Source organism: Hipposideros armiger, unplaced genomic scaffold, assembly GCF_001890085.2.
Source record: "Hipposideros armiger isolate ML-2016 unplaced genomic scaffold, ASM189008v1 scaffold_505, whole genome shotgun sequence".
Classification (NCBI taxonomy): domain Eukaryota; kingdom Metazoa; phylum Chordata; class Mammalia; order Chiroptera; family Hipposideridae; genus Hipposideros; species Hipposideros armiger.
Window position 1 is genome coordinate 436,341 of NW_017731855.1, and position 17,273 is coordinate 453,613.

General features: G+C 40.7%; 1 protein-coding gene across 5 annotated transcripts in view; it reads left to right on the forward strand.

The window, feature by feature from the left end:
- The window catches only part of ARHGEF6 (Rac/Cdc42 guanine nucleotide exchange factor 6), a 118,515-nt gene that overhangs the window by 77,635 nt on the left and 23,607 nt on the right, over positions 1–17,273 (forward strand). For all 5 annotated transcript variants that reach the window (XM_019667792.1, XM_019667791.1, XM_019667790.1 and 2 more), the window contains one exon: positions 16,137–16,275. In XM_019667792.1, the coding sequence (XP_019523337.1) occupies positions 16,137–16,275 (139 nt within the window). The remainder of the gene's footprint in view (positions 1–16,136; positions 16,276–17,273) is intronic.

Genomic DNA, 17,273 nt, shown 5'->3' on the forward strand with positions numbered 1-17,273 from the left:
CTCAGCTGCGGAGGGCAGTGTCACTGGCCCTCATATGTGGGATCCGAACCGGGGCCCTCTGGCATCCCAAGCGAGTTCTTAACCATCGTGCCACTTGGCCGGCCCCAGAATTTGTATTTCTTAATCTCTTCACCTTTTCACCCTGCTCTCCAACCCTCCTCCCATCTATCACCCCGATAAATCTAGTCCCCATCTGACACTGTACATAGTTAATTACAATATTATTGACTATATTCCTTATGCTATACCCTACATCTCCATGACTACTTTGTAACAAACATTTTGTACTTTTTAATTCCTTTTTTTCACCTACTCCCAACCCCCTTCCCATCTGGCAACCATCAAAATGTTTTTTTGTAACTATGAGTTTGTTTTGTTTGTTTATTTTGTTCTTTAGATTCCACATATAAACAAAATCATATTGCATCTGTCTTTCTCTGTCTGACACTCCACTCAGCATAATACCCTCCAGGTCCATCCATGCTATTGCAGAGGACAAGAACCCATTCCCATCTATGGCCAAGCAATATTCCATTGTATATATGTACCACTTACTCTTTATCCATTCATCCATCGACAGACACCCAGGCTGCCTCCACATCTTGGCCATTGTAAACAATGCACCAATGAACATATGGAGGCATATGTGCCCTTGAAGTAGAATTTTGGGTTGCTTCAGGTAAATACCCAGAAATGGGATTATTGGTTCCTCCTTTGTCTCTTGTTACAGTCTTTGTTTTAAAGTCTATTTTGTCTGGTGTAAGTATTGCTACCCCAGCTTTTTTGTTTGTTTCCATTTTTATAAAATATATTTTTCCATCACTTTACTTTGTTTGGGTATGCCTTTTGATCTGAATTGCGTCTTTTGTAGGTAGCATATGTAAGGGTTTTGTTTGCTTATCCATTCAGCTACCATACGTCTTTTGATAGCAGCATTCAGTCTATTACATTTATTTATTTATTTATCTATCTATCTATTTATTTATTTATTTATTTTTTAGCTGAGCCATCCTGCCACCTGTTGGCAGCTCAGCAGGAGCTCAGCTCAGGCCCATGTGGGAATCAAACCAGTGACCCTGTTGCTCAGAGCTTGCACTCTTGAGCAAGCTCTTAACCAGGAAGCTCTTAATCCATTACATTTAAAGTAATTGTTGATAGATATGTAGCCATTGTCATTTTATTATTCATATTTTTTATCCTTCTTCTCTTCTCCTTCCTCCTCTCCTTCTCCTCCTTCTTCAGGAAGCCCCTTTAACATTCCTTGTAACACTGGTTTGGTGGTGATGAACTCCTTTAACTTTTTCTTGTCTGGGAAGCTCTTTATCTGTCATTCAATTTTAAATGATAGCCTCACTGGGTAGAGTAATCTTGGTTGTATGTCCTTGCTTTTCATCACTTTGAATATTTCCTGCCAATCCCTTCTGGCCTGCAAAGTTTCTGTTGAGAAATCAGCTAACAATCTAATGGGAGCTCCCTTATAAATTACTAGTTTTCTTTCTCTTGCTGCTTTTAGGATTCTCTCTTTGTCTTTAACCTTTTTCCATTTTAACTGTAATGTGTGCTGATATGTAACCTGTTTGAGTTCATCTTGTTTGGGACTCTCTGTGCTTCCTGGGCTTATATGTGTATTTCCTTTGCCAGGTTAGTAAATATTTCAGTCATTATTTCTTCAAATAGGTTCTCAATCCCTTGCTTTCTCTCTTCTCCTGATACCTCTATGATTTGCATGTTGTTATGCTTGATGTTGTCCCAGGGGTCTCTTAAACTATCCTCATTTTTTTGTATTCATTTTGCTGTTCCGGTTGGGTGTTTTCTGCTACCTTGTCTTCTAAATCACTGATTTGATTCTCTGCTTCATTTAGACTGCTGGTTATTCTTTCTAGTGCATTCTTCATTTCAGTTATTGTATTCTTCACTTCTGACTGGTTCTTTTTTATGATTTCTATATCATTTTTTAAAAGATTTTATTGGGGAATTGGGGAAGGGGAACAGCGTTGGGGAATCGGGGAAGGGCAACAGACAAGTTGCTGTCCTTTGGTTCTTCAATCTAGTTGTAGAGGATATCGCTTCACTGGCCCATGTTGGTATTATCATTGTGCTCTTCCCAGGTGAGGCAGTTGCTTGCCGGCCATTGGACAGCCGCTCATGGAGGCTAATGGCAGCTCATGGCAGCTGCCTGCCACTTACGCTTGGCTGCCGGTGACTCACGGCAGCCCAGCTCCAGGTTGAGCTGTTGTATACCATCTTAGCTGTAGAGGGCGCAGCATCACTGGCCCTCATGTGGGATCCGAACCGGGGCCCTGCTGCTCAGAGCTGGCGTCCCAAGCCAACTCTTAACCAACGCGCCACTCGGCTGGCCTCTGTATCATTTTTTAAAATGTTTGCTATCTTTTAGTTGAATTTCTTACTAAGTTCCTTGAGCATCCTTATAACCATTGTTTTGAACTCTGTATCTGGTAGGTTGTTTGCCTCCATTTTGTTTAGTTCTTTTCCTGGAGTTTTCTCCTGTTTTTTTCATTTGGGATGTATTTCTTTGTCTCCTCATTTTTGCTGCCTCTCTGTGTTTTATCCCATGTATTAAGTAGATCTGCTACATCTCCAGTTTTGGCCATGTGGCCTTATATAATAGATGTCCTGTGGCACAATCTCTCTGGTCACCTGCCCAGGTGCTCCAGATATGTCCCTTGTGTGAATTGTGTGTGCCCTCCTGTTATAGTTGAGCCTTGATTGCTATTGGCACATCAGTGGGTGGGGTTGACCATCAGACTAACTGGCTGTGGGGTTTGGGCAGAACCACAGCTTATGGGCTACTGTGCAGAGGGCTAACCCCACCGAGTGATATTTGCCCTAGCAGACTCTGGTCCCTGTTGAGACCACCCTTTGGGTGTGCCACTTGTGGATTTAATTGGGTGGTGCTTTGCTGTGGTCCAAAGCCAACCTTAAAATATGTTGGTTCTGAGGCTTCTTGGGAGGGGCTCAGTGCAGGCCCAGGTGACCCACTGCCTGTGACTGGCCAGGGACTACCTGGTAGGTACTACAAAGTGATCTGTGGTTGTTCACTGCCTGTGCTAAACCTGGAGGCATGTGGGAGAGTCCATGCTGTGAACCAAGAATGATTGCCACAAGTACTGGTCCTGGGGTAGCTTCCCAAAAAGCTTGGACACCCCAAGGCCTGTTGCCTCCTGCCAGCTCCTGTAAGGCTCAGCCACTGATATAGCCTCATGTGATTCACAAGTTCAGTGAAGCAGGGTCTCAGGGAGTCATTAGAGTACGAAGAATAGTGTTCACCAGGTTAATGTAGATTCTGGTTTGGTGCCAGTGCTGAGCCTGGAACTACTCAGCTGAAGTCTGAGAGCACATAGAAGCCAGTTGCTGCCTGCCTGGGGCCCACAGACCCAGAGAATTTGCCAAGAAAGAGTGCAATGCGGGTGGGGCTGGCTGATCTTTGAGAAAGTGCCTTTGGCGTTGCATGAGTTGGGTGTGGCAGGGCCCCAGGGAGTCAGCAGGGTGGAGCAAGTGGAGTTCACCAGACCAATACAGATTGAGATTTGGCCATGTGGGGGAGGGCTCAACACAGGAACGTTGGTGCCTGCCAGCTGCACGCAAGAAAGATCCCACTCAGGGAAAATGGAGGCTGTCTCTCCAGTACTCGCCCCAGAGCTACGCAACTCAGTATCTCCCTGTAAGTCTCCAATGCCTCCTGAATCACTCTCTCTCTGCAGAAACCCAAGGTGAGTGCCTGCGAGCGAGTGAGTGTGTGCACGGGCTTTTAAGAGGATGTTTGGTTTTCCCACACCGTCTGTCCCACCCAGATGTTCAGAATCTCCACTGTTACTCAAAGCCAGATGTTGTGGAAGCTCCTAATCCCAGCACTGGTATTCTGGGCTGGGGAGCCTGGTGTGAGGCTGGGGTCCCTCACTCTTCCAGGGGGACCTCCATGGCTAATATATCCCTCCTGATTCTCAACCGCCACATGGAGGTTTGGGGCTGGCCCATTCTGCATCTCTTCCCCTCCTACCAGCCTTGACGTGGCTTCTTCTTTATATCCTTAGTTATAAAAATTTAGTTCAGCTAGACTTTAGATGGTTCTTCAGGTTGATTGTTTTATAATGTAGTTGTAATTTTGATGTGTTCATAGAAGGCAAGCAGAGTGTTTATCTTCTCCATCTTGTATCTCTCTACTCCCTTTTATTTTTATTGTGGTTTAAAAAAATGACGTGAAATATACCCTCTTAACAAAATTTTAAGCATATAGAACAGTATTTTTAACTTTAAGCACAATTTTTACAGCAGATATCTAGAACTTTTTCATCTTTCATAAGTGAAACTGTATACTCATTGAATAGCATCTCCCCATTTTCTCCTTCCTCCAGCCCCTAGCAACCACTATTTACTTTCTGCTTCTATGAGTTTTACTACTTTAGATACCTCATATAAGTGGAATCATGTAGTATTTATTCTTCTGTGACTGGCTTATTTCACTTAGCATAGTTTCCTCAAGGTTCATCCATGTTGTTACATATGACAGGGTTTCCTTCTCTTTAGAGGCTGAATAATGTTCCCTTGTATGTACATACCCCCATTTTCTTTATCCATTCATCCATCAATGGACACATATGTTGTTTCCACAACTTGAGTACTGTGACTAAATGCTGCAACAAACATGGGAATGCAAATACCTTCTCAAGATCCCGGTTTAGAGTCATTTGGATAAATACCCAGAACTGGAATTGCTGGATCATATGGTAGTTCTCTTTTAATGTGTTGAGGAACCTCCATGGTGTTTCCTATGCATAGTGGCTGCTGTTTTACATTCCCACCAACAGTGCACTAAGGTTGCAATTTCTCTACGTGTGTGTGTGTGTGTGTGTGTGTGTGTGTGTGTATTGGAGGTGCCAAAAAATGTATACAAGCAGACACTTTGGTCAGTGTTGCTCAAGCAGTAGTTTGCCTTAATCAGAAGTGTCTGGACGCTGATGGTAACCACTTTGAGCACTTCTTGTAATTGCAGAAGTCAAACGTCACTTGTATTCATATTTTGTTATTGGTATATATTGAGTGTTACAATTTTAATAGTTTTCCTTTCTTAAAATGTGTATACATTTTTTGGCACCCCATATATATATATATATACCACCTCTTTTTTATCCATTCATCCGATGGACACTTAGGTTATTTCCATATCTTTTGTGAATAGCTATTGTAAATCATGCTGCAATGAACATGAGGGTGCACATATCTCTTTGAGATAGTGATTGTGAGGCTGGCTGAGTGGCTCAGTTGGTTAAGAGCTCACTCAAGAGTTTGAGATAGTGATTGTGTTTCCTTTGGATAAATACCCAGAAGTCGAATTGCAGGATCATATGGTAATTCTATTTTTAATATTTTGAGGAACCTTCACACAGCCTTCCATAGTGGCTGCACCAATCTGTATTCCCACCAACATAGCATGAGGGTTCCTTTTTCTCCACATCCTCACCAACACTATCTCTTGTCTTTTTGATGATAGCCATTCTAATGGGTGTGAGGTGATATCTCATTGTGGTTTTGATTTGTATTTATCTAATGATTAGTGATGTTGAGCACCTTTTCATGTACTTGTTGGTGATTTGTATGTCTTCTTTGGAAAAATGTCTATTCAGTTCCTCTGCCCATTTGTTAATCAGATTGTTTGTTTCTTTACTATTGAGTTGTATGAATCAGATATGTGATTTGCAAATATTTTCTCCCATTCTGTAGGCTGCCTTTTTTATTTTGTTGATAGTTTCTCATGCTGTGCAGAAGCTTTTTAGTTTTATGTCGTTCCATCTGTTTTTTTTTTCTTTTGTTGCTTGTGCATTTTGTAAGTATCAGGGCTCCAGTTTCTTTTAATTTCTTTTCTTTTTTTTTTTTTGCCCCTCTGTATCTTGCCTAAGAATTTCTTTTTAAATACATTCTGGGTCATGTAGTTATCTCAAATGTAATCCTGTTATTAAACTGGAGTCCTGTTGATGTGGTAGTAAGGTGTAGTTGGGGGGTGCATTCTATAATGGTATGAATAAATTTCAGTTTTTTAGTGGATCTGTGTTCCTGAGCTTTGACCTTTAGAAGCATTCCTTAACCTTTTTTTCTCTTCTCACGTATGATGAGAAAATGAGAGAGGGCTGGAGCTGGTCTCTTGTCCCTTCCCCAGGTTAGATAAGGCTCTGACAACCTAGTTTCTCTTGGACAGCAAGCTTTTGTTATGGAGAATGTTCTAGGAGCATTACACACAATGGTTGCTTTTCTCTCTCCTTCTCTGAACAAGGGGATTTATCTCTAAATTTTACCATGAGAGCTTGCTTGGATTCTTGGTTGCAAAAACCTACAAAAGTATTGGGCTCCCCAATACTGGGTCCCTGGGAGTTTTTAACTCTCAAGCTAGTTCACACTCAGACTCATGCAATTCATCAAAGTTACCATTTGAGTTTTTCTACAAGTTATTGTCTCCAGTGACTTCTTCTTCTAAGGGAAGCTGATCTCAGCTCTAATTCTCCGTATTATCCTGTCTTTCCAGATTTGGGGGTGGCAGTTTTCTCTGTAATCTTAATTCTCAATGAATCTTTAAAAAGTCATGAATTTTCAGTTTGTTCAATGTTTCTTCTTGTTGTTGGGATAGTAGTGATGACTCCCAAGCTCTTTACATGTCAGAGCTGAAACCAGAAGTCCTTTAATAATTTTTTGAAAAATTTTAGTGGTTGTTGTTAGGCCTTCCATATATATCTTAATTTGTAAGAGTCTACTTCATGTTTACATTGATGTAATTCTAGTGAGATATACAAATGTTACTCCTAGTATAGCTGTTTCCTTTTTTTGTGTGCTATTATTGTTATACATATTACATCCCTATGTCACAAGTCCAATAACTCATTGTTATAATATTATTTAATATAATTTTGTGTCTATTAATGAAACTGAGAGAAGAAAGGGACCAAGGATATATTTATAACATTTGTTATATTAACATTCTTATTTACCATTTGTTTATCTTCATTACTTTCTGTGAATTTGAGTTACTATCTCATATCATATCTTTATTCCAATAGAGCTTTGGTCCCACCCATCTCCATTGTATTGCTGTTGTAAAATATATTACATGTTATAGGCACAACAGTACAATTATATAATATTGTTTTTATATCAGTTAAAAGAAGGAGACATGTATTTATATTGTCTTTCATAATTGCATGATTACCTTTACTGTTGCTCTGTTTTTAAGAGATGTGATCAAACAATATGGTGGATGTTTACATTTAAAAAATATTACAGTAAAAGACACACTGCCATTAATTCCCCTCAATACTCCCCCTTGTTTTGAACACACTTATCCCATCATTCTTACTACTTCCTGTCTGGAAAGCTCTTTACCTGTCCTTCAATTCTAAAAGGTAGCTTTGCTGGGTAGAGTTGTAGGTCCTTGTTTTTCATCACTTTGAATATTTCATGCCAATCCCTTCTGGCCTGCAAAGTTGCTGTTGAGAAATCAGCTGACAGTCTTAGGGGAGCTCCCTTGTAGGTAACTAATTGCTTTTCTCTTGCTGCTTTTAGGAATCTGTCTTTGTCTTTAACCTTTGCCATTTTAATTATGATGTATCTTCGTGTGGGCCTCTTTGGGTTCATCTTGTTTGGGACTCTGCACTTCCTGGGCTTGTATGTCTATTTCCTTCACCAGGTCAGGAAAGTTTTCCATCAATATTTCTTCAAATATTTTTCAATTTTTTTTCAATTCCTTGCTCTCTCTCTTCTCCTCTGGTACCTCTATGATGCAAATGTTGGTACACTTGCTGTCCCAGAGGCCCCTTAAACTATCCTCATTTTTTTTATTCTTTTTTCTTTTTGCTGTTGATTGGATGTTTTTTGCTACCTTATGTTCTAAATCACTGATTCAGTCCTCTGCTTCCTGTAGTGTACTGTTGATTCCCCTAATGTATTCTTCATTTCAGTTACTGTATTCTTCATTTCTGACTGGTTCTTTTTTATGTTTTCTGTCTCCATTTTTATGTTTCCTATCTCTTTGTTGAAGTTCTCCCTGGGATCATTGAGCATCCTAATAACCATTGTTTTGAATTTTGCATTTGGTAGATTGCTTTTCTCCATTTTCTTTAGTTCTTCTTCCAGAACTTGGTTCTGATCTTTCATTTGGAACATGTTTGTCTCCTCATTTTGGCTGCCTCCCTGTGTTTGTTTCTATGTATTAGGTAAAGCTTCTATGTCTCCTGGTCTTAGTAGAGTGGCCTTATGTAGTAAGTGTCCTGTGTAGCCCAGTATCATGTTTCCCTGGTCACCTGAGCTGGGTGCTCCAGGTGTGTCCCTTGTGTGGGTTGTGTGTGCCCTCCTGTTGTAGTTGAGCCTTGATTGCTGTTGGCATGTCAATGGGAGGGATCAACCGTCAGGCTGATTGGTTGTGAGGACTGGCCTTGACTACAGTGGAGGAGTTGTTGTGCAGGGGCTGACCCTATGTAGCAGAATCTGCTTTAGTGGGGCTCTGGTGCCTGCCCAGTCTGCCCTTTAGGTGTGTCATTTGTGGAGTTGCTTGGGTGGTGTTGTGGTGTGGTCTGAAGCTGGCCACCAGATGTGTTGGTTCTGGGGCCTCTTGGGAGGGGCTCTGTTACAGGCCAAGGTCGTCTGTTGCCTGTGCCCTACTACAAAGTGATCTGTAGATGATTGCCACTTGTGCTGGGCTTGGGTGTACCTGGGAGAGGCCAAACTGAGGCCAGCTGCTGCTAGTGCCTGGTTTGGTGGGCTGCTTAGCAACAGGTACAGGGCATGCCAAGACCAGATGCTGCTTGTTTGGGGTTTGTGAACTTTTGAGAGATTTTAGAAAAGTCTGCAGCATGAGCCAAGACTGGTCATTTGTGTGGAAAAGCCCCTGGAAGCAGCTTGGGTGTGCCTGCAAGTTGGGTAGGGTAGGGTTTCAGGGAATCACCCGGGCTGGGAAAAATAGTGTTAGCTAAGTTAATGGAGACTCCGGTCTGTCACCTGCCTGTGCATTGCAGGCTGGTGGGGGAAGGGCTCAACAAAGGAGCAATGGCTTCTGCCAGCACCTCTGTCTAGGAGGAAGTTGCTCCTCCAGCCCTTGCCCTGAAGCTAGACAATTTGATTCCTCCCTATAAGTCCCTGGTGCCTTTTGTGCTGCTGCCCCAGCACTGGAGCTCAGGGTGAGTGAGTCCATCAGCAAGTAAATCCATGCACAGGCCCTTTAAGAGGAAAACCTGGGACTCTAGCCACCCTCTGTCTCACTCAGCCACAATCTCCACTGGTTTTCACAGCCAGAAGTCGTGAGGACTTCTCTTTCTGGCACTGGAACCCTAGGTTTGGGAGCCTGGTGTGGGGCTGGGACCTCTCACTCCTCGGGGGGACATCCATAGCTGAGATATCCCTCCTAATTTCTAACTGCCTCACATGTGTGTGTGTGGGACCAGCCCATTCCACATCTCCTCACTTCCTACCAGTCTCAAGGTGGCTTCTTCTGTATATCCTTAGGTATAGAACTTCTGTTTAGCTGGACTTCAGGTGATTCCCAATGATGGTTTTTCTGTAGTTTAGTTGCAGTTTTGTGGTGGCTGTGGGAGGAAGCAAGCCCAGCATTTACCGACTCCGCCATCTTGACAGGAAGCTTGTTCTGTCCCTTCTTAGCACTTCTGAGCTGTCTCTTTCCCTGATTTTCTCTAGTGACCTAGCCGACCTATGGTTTAGTTTGTTGCCCTTAATTAAGTGGAGCTACCCACCTCTTCTAATTTGATTAAAACCAAAATTTTCATTGTTTTTACAAGAGCCCTTGGTTTTAAATTTCCCCTACACTCCTTTTCAACTAAAACTAGTTCCTTTGGGGGAAGCTTCATAGCTCTTTGTTCCTTTGAACTGCCTCTCTCCCTAGGAAAAACCTTTGAGCCACTATTTTTGGTGCTGAGCAGAGCAGTAACCTCTGGTCTTCTCTGCTTGCCTCTTCCAACACAAAATATGTACCCTACAAGTTAGCTTGGCTGAGGGTGATTGGGCTCTACTATTTTCAGCCTGCCACTCTTGGGGTAGATCCTCCTCCGTATGTGTGGGGGCTGAGTGGAGAAGGAACCATCCAAGCTCTCAGCCATACTTGCCAGGAATTTAGCTTCTTCTACTCAGAGTTGAAGCTGATGAGATGTGCTAGTGAGATAGTATGTTCTTGGATTGGGAGCTGAGGGAGCTCTTGGATTGGGAGGCCTATCTTTTTGGCCGCACTTGCCTGGATTAGAGCTTGTGTCAAGCTGAACTGGGAAGGAAGGAGAGTGGAAGATAGGTTATGGTTGAAATGCCCAATCTCTCCTTATTCTTACTGAGTTTTAGAATATTTTCTTGAATAAATGTCTTTTCATGTATCATATTTTATTAAGATAATTTCTAGAGGGCCAGCCAAGTGGCGCATTGGGTAAGAGTTGGCTTGGGATGCCAGCTCTGAGCAGCAGGGCCCTGGTTCAGATCCCACATGAGGGCCAGTGACGCTGTGCATTCTACAGCTAAGATGGTGAACAACAGCTCAACCTGGAGCTGGGCTGCTGTGAGTCATCGGCGATGGTGTAGGCTGCAGCCCCTGCTGCAGTGGGCTTCCATGGGCTACTGTGAGTGGCTGGCAGCCAGTGTGAGTGGCCGGCAGCCGGTGTGAGTTGCCAAGAGCCGCCATGAGTGGCCGTCCAGAAGCCAGTGACTGATCTGCCTCATCCGGGAAGAACGCAATAATAATACCAACATGGGCCAGTGAAGCAACGTCCTCCACAACTAGACTGAAAAACAACACGACAGCAACTTGTCTGTTCCCCTTCCCCGATTCCCCAATAAAATCTTAAAAAAAAAAAATATATATATATATATATGTATGTATATATATATATATTTATTATTATTATTTAAAAAAGATAGTTTCTAGAGACTTTAAATGGTTGTTCTTATGGTTTCCACCAGCTGTGCTTGTTTCACTGGGGAATGGGTCCATGGAACATCTCATACCATCATCCTGAAAGTGAAATCCCTTACCATTTCCTTTTAAGCCCCTTTGTGCCACTCCTTGATCTCAGCCTAAACTTTTTACCACTTTCATATTGCCTCAATTTACAATTCTGCTACTTAGAAGCTGTGTTTACCCAAGGTAATTCACCTTACTAAGCTGTAATTTCCTCACTTGTAAAGTGAGGATAAAACCACCTGTCTTGTGGGGTTGGTATTAGGATTTAATGAAATAATGCATATGAAGTGTACAGCATATAGCGCAAGGTAGTTGTTGATGTGTCCCATTTCTATTCTATTCATCTTCTTTCAGCTACTAGGTTTTTAAAGAAAAAATGCAATATTTCAAACGTACAAAGAACAGAGATAAAATAAACTATACTCACAAACCTACCATTCAGTTTAAGAATCAAATTATAGTTGCAACTGGAATCCTGTGTGTATGCTCTCCAATATTTTCTGTTCTTCCCTCCCTCATCAGGGGGAGCCACAGTCCTGAATTTGCTTTTATCATTTCCAGGAATGTTTTCATACTTTACTATCTATCTTCAATAAAGAAATAATAGTTCAGGGACATTTTTCCTGTGATGGGTACATATACATCCTATAAGGGCAAATTTCTAAATACCAATAAAATGAGACCCCCCCCCCTCATATTAGCGTCCCATTTTCACAAGCATCCTCTTTTTCTTTTACTTTGAGAACAACAATTCTGGATAAATACCAGAAAGAAATAGTATACCTCAAACAGCAGACATTTGTAGTATTTAGAGAACATTCTGTGGTAACTGTGTGCTAAAATGTTACTGCCTGAATTTACCCATCTTACGAATTTAGTTTTATAAATAACAGTAGAGATTCCTTTTAACTTTATGATTTTTAAAAGTTTGTTGCATACTTAATTTAAAGATTCTCAAATTTAGGGGGAATTGTTGTTCCCTGTTTGGTTGATTTTGATTCGCGATTTTTTTTTTTTACTTTTATAATATCCCTTGAAGTGATAGAAGACTCACTGGAGTCCCATAGAACTGAAGTTTTATCTTACTGGTTTATTTATATGTTAGGATGAAAAAAATCAATTAAAATACTTGGGGTTTTCCTCAGATGTGCTTCTAATATAATATCAGCTATTTTACATGCATCTTTAATTTATGCTGAGATACTAGAGGCAAAGCATAGTTGAACGAAATTCATAGAAAATTCAGATTAAAACCCTGTGCTAAATGAAGGTTTCAGCTGAAATAAGGACATTGGTGGATTTCTGTTTTTTTCCCTGCCGAAGAGGTAGATGCCTAGAAGCAATAAAATCACTGAGCTTGAGCAGGCCAGTCAGATGAACTTCTTCCTGTTGGCCTACAGGTGGCAATATCATACCAGAAATGCGTGTGACAATTGGCAATGAGAAGGCATGCAGTCTTAAAATTGTGTGCATGTTGGTTGGTACCTTGTTAAAAATGCAGTAATGTATTATCTGAATTGAGATATATAAGCAGACCCCAGCCTTGGTGTGTCCCCAGATTTACATATATTTAAATGGCTGCCTCAGTCTTTTGTTATACTCTGCGTGAGGTCTTTTGGGATTTCCCCTATCGGTCCCCTTACAGTTTGCTATTGTAGCTTGTGTTTCTCCCTTACAAAAAAACCCCACTTGTCTCCCATGCTTCATTGTGGCATCCATCCTTTTCATGAGAGAGAAGTACTCGGAGTTAAAAGAGAGGTGAAGAGAGTTAGTGCTAAGACAGTCCTGGGCCTTATTTCTGTCTCTATTGCAGCAGCTACAGCACCACTGTGTACTTTTCCCCTTGTTAGTTGTATTCACTCTCTGTTTAGCACTGTTCTCAGCAATGAAGACTTTGGGAAGAACCCAAAGAGTTGTGTACTTGCTTTGAGGACAAGGAACACAGGAAAAATTCTGAGACTAGATTCTGTTCTGTTTCTATCTTTGAGAACCCAGGAAAGGGAGTGAGACTGAACACAAACAAAAAGTGGTGGGGATAAAAAAGGAACAGACAGCCTAGTCTCTGGGACTGGGTACATGAAAAAAGAATAATAGAGATCTATCCAACCTAGTTGAGCAGCATACATGGAATTTTCCACAGGCCAAAGGCCCTAGCTCCTCATGCCTCACTTCCCCATTCCAGACCACAGTGATTCCCATGAAAGACTGGCAGGAAGGGAGTAGGGTGGGGAGGAGAAATAGCTGATCCTTTTGTAGCCATTCTAGGTAGAGCTATCATCATTCAAAATAGAAGTCTATGCAAAGATTCTACATAGAATCTTTGAATACAAAGAAACAGAGTTATATGAGATGGTTAAGCTCTGTAGTGATATTATAATGTAAGGCAGTTTCCTGGAGCTTTCCAGCCCAAACCAGAACATACCAGAGCCCCATCCACCATGAATTCTATGAGATAAATGTTGAGTTTCAAACATCATTTATACATTGAGAAATGCTTCTGTTGTATCACATCACATATAGAGCATGTTAAGTTTGAAAAGCAAGTCAAGTGAGTGGCATTTCAAGCAGGCTGTATATAATTAACAACTGCATTTTAAAGACAGATTTTTATTTGATATAATGATCTATATTTGCATATTGTATTTGTGTATTGCAATATTAATTTGTGTATTAAATTTATTTGACTAAGTAAAATGTATCTTTTTGGATCTATTTATCATTAATGGGTAGTGGCTTTATAACACAATTTTGTTCTTTTGTTGCACTAGTAAAATGTTCTTTTTTCCCCCAATAACCAGTGACCTCATATTATATTGAAAATTTATAAAAAATTAAAATATTTAACAAGCTTAGAAGTTAGAATACTGCATGGAAAGTATTAACAGCATACCCATTAGCACTTGCTTTTAATTGTTGTAACCCTTGTATCAATTAGAGTAGAATATTCAGGATGCAAGCAGTTATTTAGTCATGGAAAGAAAAAAATTAAGACTTGTTTACCAAACCGAAAAGAAATTAAGGTGATTTTCTCTAAATTACATTTCTATTCAAATGCACTCTTCAAATTCAAGTTATTTTCCTAATTATATTTTCTATGCGATGAATTTTTAAACTTCTTTGTGCACTTTATGCTCTTGGTTGGAAATTAAACATAAATTGAATATCCATTAAGCTGGAAATCCTTAATGGTAGCTTTTAAAGTTGTTTTAGCAAGGTATTTGCCTTGGAGTAATAATAATAGTAAGAAAAATTCATCTACTCACTACTTTAAAGTTTATAAAATGCTTTCCTATTTAGAGGCAGTATGGTGTCATGGAAAGACCTGAGGCTTTGACTTCATATTTGGGTATGGACCCCACCCAACGTAGCCATGCGCTTGCGGTTACTCACCTTTCCTGAGTCTTAAGTTTCTCATCTGTAAAATGTGGATAACACCTGTGTTGAAATGTGACTATTAAACAAGAACAAATGCATGCAAAGATCTTAGCATGAAACAGTAGCCTTACAAACTTCAAGTGTTTAATCTTGACAATTTTAGTAGGAAGTAGGCATCATCTCTATTTTGCAGATGAGTCAGCTGAGGCTGGGTCACAGATCCAGAGTCAACAAATCTGTTTTATGGCTCCAAGTCCAGGGCACTTCTCTCCATTCAGCTGCTTCTGGAGCAAGACTGCAAAAACTGCTAAAATACATTGGTTATTAGATGCGACCACTCAGATGCAATCTAGCTTCCTTTAAGGAAGCGATTCCCAACCCTTTTCCCCTCTGACATACACGTGATACTCAAAGCTGCTGGTATGTTAACTGAACCGCCATCCTTTTCTCTCCTGCTCACAAAACCCAAGGAGGGAGAGTGTCTATTATTAGGGATAACATGCAATCCACCTCCTCCCTTAGTATTTAATGCTAATAGCAAGTTGCTTTGTACACATTTCACGACTTAATGCAATGCACCACAGTTGAGAACCATTGTATAAGATGTGCTCTAGGGAGAATAAGTATGTTACTTTGTGGTTGAGGGTTTCTGTTAGAGAGTGATGAGAAAGATTGTTGGGGGCCAGGAGGAGTCTAAAAAGTTAAGACTTGATCTCATAGGCAATCAGAGGTTCATGAGTAAGAAAGCAATGGGATTAAAGTGGTGGTCTGCAGGATGGTTGAGAGGTGAAAAAGCCTGGAAGCCAAGAGACCAGTTGGATTGTTGAAGTGAACCAGATAAGATGAGAAGGCCCGAACTAAGGCAGTGGCAGTGGGGATGAAAATGAATAAACAGATGCAAGACTTGTGACTGACTGGGTGTGCGTGGGCAAGCAAGGTGGTAAAGGGGTCCAGTGATAAGCAGAAGTTCCAAAATATGCTGCCAGTTAGGCAGTAAGTGTCTGTCTTTAATTATATTTTGTGTCAATGTATATTAAAATGGTCTTGTGCAGCCTCAGGACTCAATATCCTGTTGGTGGAAAAGAGACAATCCACAGGGTGTTAAAGGGCAGAGAAAGCACAAGCTTAGAATTGGACAGTTACAGGACATAGTTAATAAACTGTTGATATAATCTTTTTTATTTTCAACCAAGTGTTCGGGTAGCTTGCTATACTGGTTTCAGACCCTACGCTGAGTGACTTTGTAATTAGTCACACAAACATGCTGCTATCTGAATTTAGGACTAGATTCTGGAACATTATAAGTGGGTGCCCCGGTGATAGGGAGGACTTGGTGAGTTGTTACCCTTGGCATCTGAGCAGCCAATAACTAGAATGGTTGAAGTGACTAAGAAAATATTTTTTTAAACCTGACATTGAGGTCATCTGATAGACTGTATGCCCTAGGCCCATGGGCGCAGGCTCCTAAAGGGCTGGGATATTTGTTTTGTTCACTGCTGTATCCCCAGCAGAGAATGGAGCCTGTCACTTAGTCGATACGGTAATTGTTGGATGAGTAGATGAAGCCAGGATCATGAGCGTCTGGCTCACTCCTATAGCCCCAGTACTGTGCGCATTGCTGACTGCATAAGAGGAACTGAATAAAAGGTTATTGAATTGAGTTAAAATGAGTTGGACAGCATTTGAACGACTGAAACCAAATTTTATTTGGTTTTATGTTGTGTGAAATAGAGTAACATAATGTTCAGTTGAAATGCTTTACATGGGGTATTAAGCAGTAACAGAGCTGTATTTGTTCTTTTGCTAGTGATGATCTGGAGCAATTTATGGAAAATCAAGGTGCATCCAGCCCAGGTATCCTCATTTTAACAACGAGCCTCAGCAAACCATTCATGCGGCTGGAGAAGTATGTTACTCTCCTGCAAGAGTTGGAAAGGCATATGGAGGTAAGGGAAGGCAAGCTTTCTGAAGCTCCTGTACAAAGTTTGGGTCCCTCCTCTGGAGGCAGCTGCCAGTCTGCCACCAAACTAACCTTGCTGAGGAATTCAGGAAAAGCCTTCGTTTCCAAATTTACTTGATCCAATCTTCCCTCTTCTCAGGCTTTTAGTTTTCCTCTTTATGCAGCAAAATAAGAAGGGGATATTCTTTTCTCTCCTCTGAAGGTTTCCTACTTTTTATGTGATTTTATTTTTTCCCAGCTTTATTGAAGTATGATTGACAAAGAATATATACAAATGAAATGTATACACAAATAATATATACAAATAAAAACTGTATATATTCAGGTTATACAACATGATTTTTTTAAGGTATATAATTTAAGGTATATAATGATGTAATATGTGTATACATTGTGAAATGATTACCACAATCAAGTTAATGCACGCATCTATCACCTCACATGGTTCTTAGGATCTTAGTGTTAGCAAAAGTATACAATACAATGTTATAAACTATAATCACCGTGAACTTATTCATCTTATAACAGAAAGCTCCCTATCCTTTACTATTAAATATTCATGATCATTGCTCCTCCTCCACCTCTTTTCCTCCCATCCTCGGTCCTGTTGCTTCTGTCAAGTCTCTGCGAACTTGATGACTTAGATTTTCTGCTGCCCTCTCATCTGTAGATGGTGGTAAAGGGGTCAAATGGTAAGCAGAAGTGATCATTTGACCAAGAAACCTTCTGTTCTGGTATATGAACCAACTTTATTGTAGGAGATAAACAAAGCAAAGCAACATTAGAAAATACAAAGACCGCTTTCACTATAAACAGGAATGTTTATCTCTAGAGCGCTGCGGTCATTCAGCTTTCTGATTCTGGTTTACAATGGAAGGTTCTGGTATTTCCTTAAAGATAAATAAATAGGTCTAATATTAGCTTATCTCTCTATGCATCTGCACGTCTACATCAAAGTTCCCTCACATTTTTGTTTATAAACTT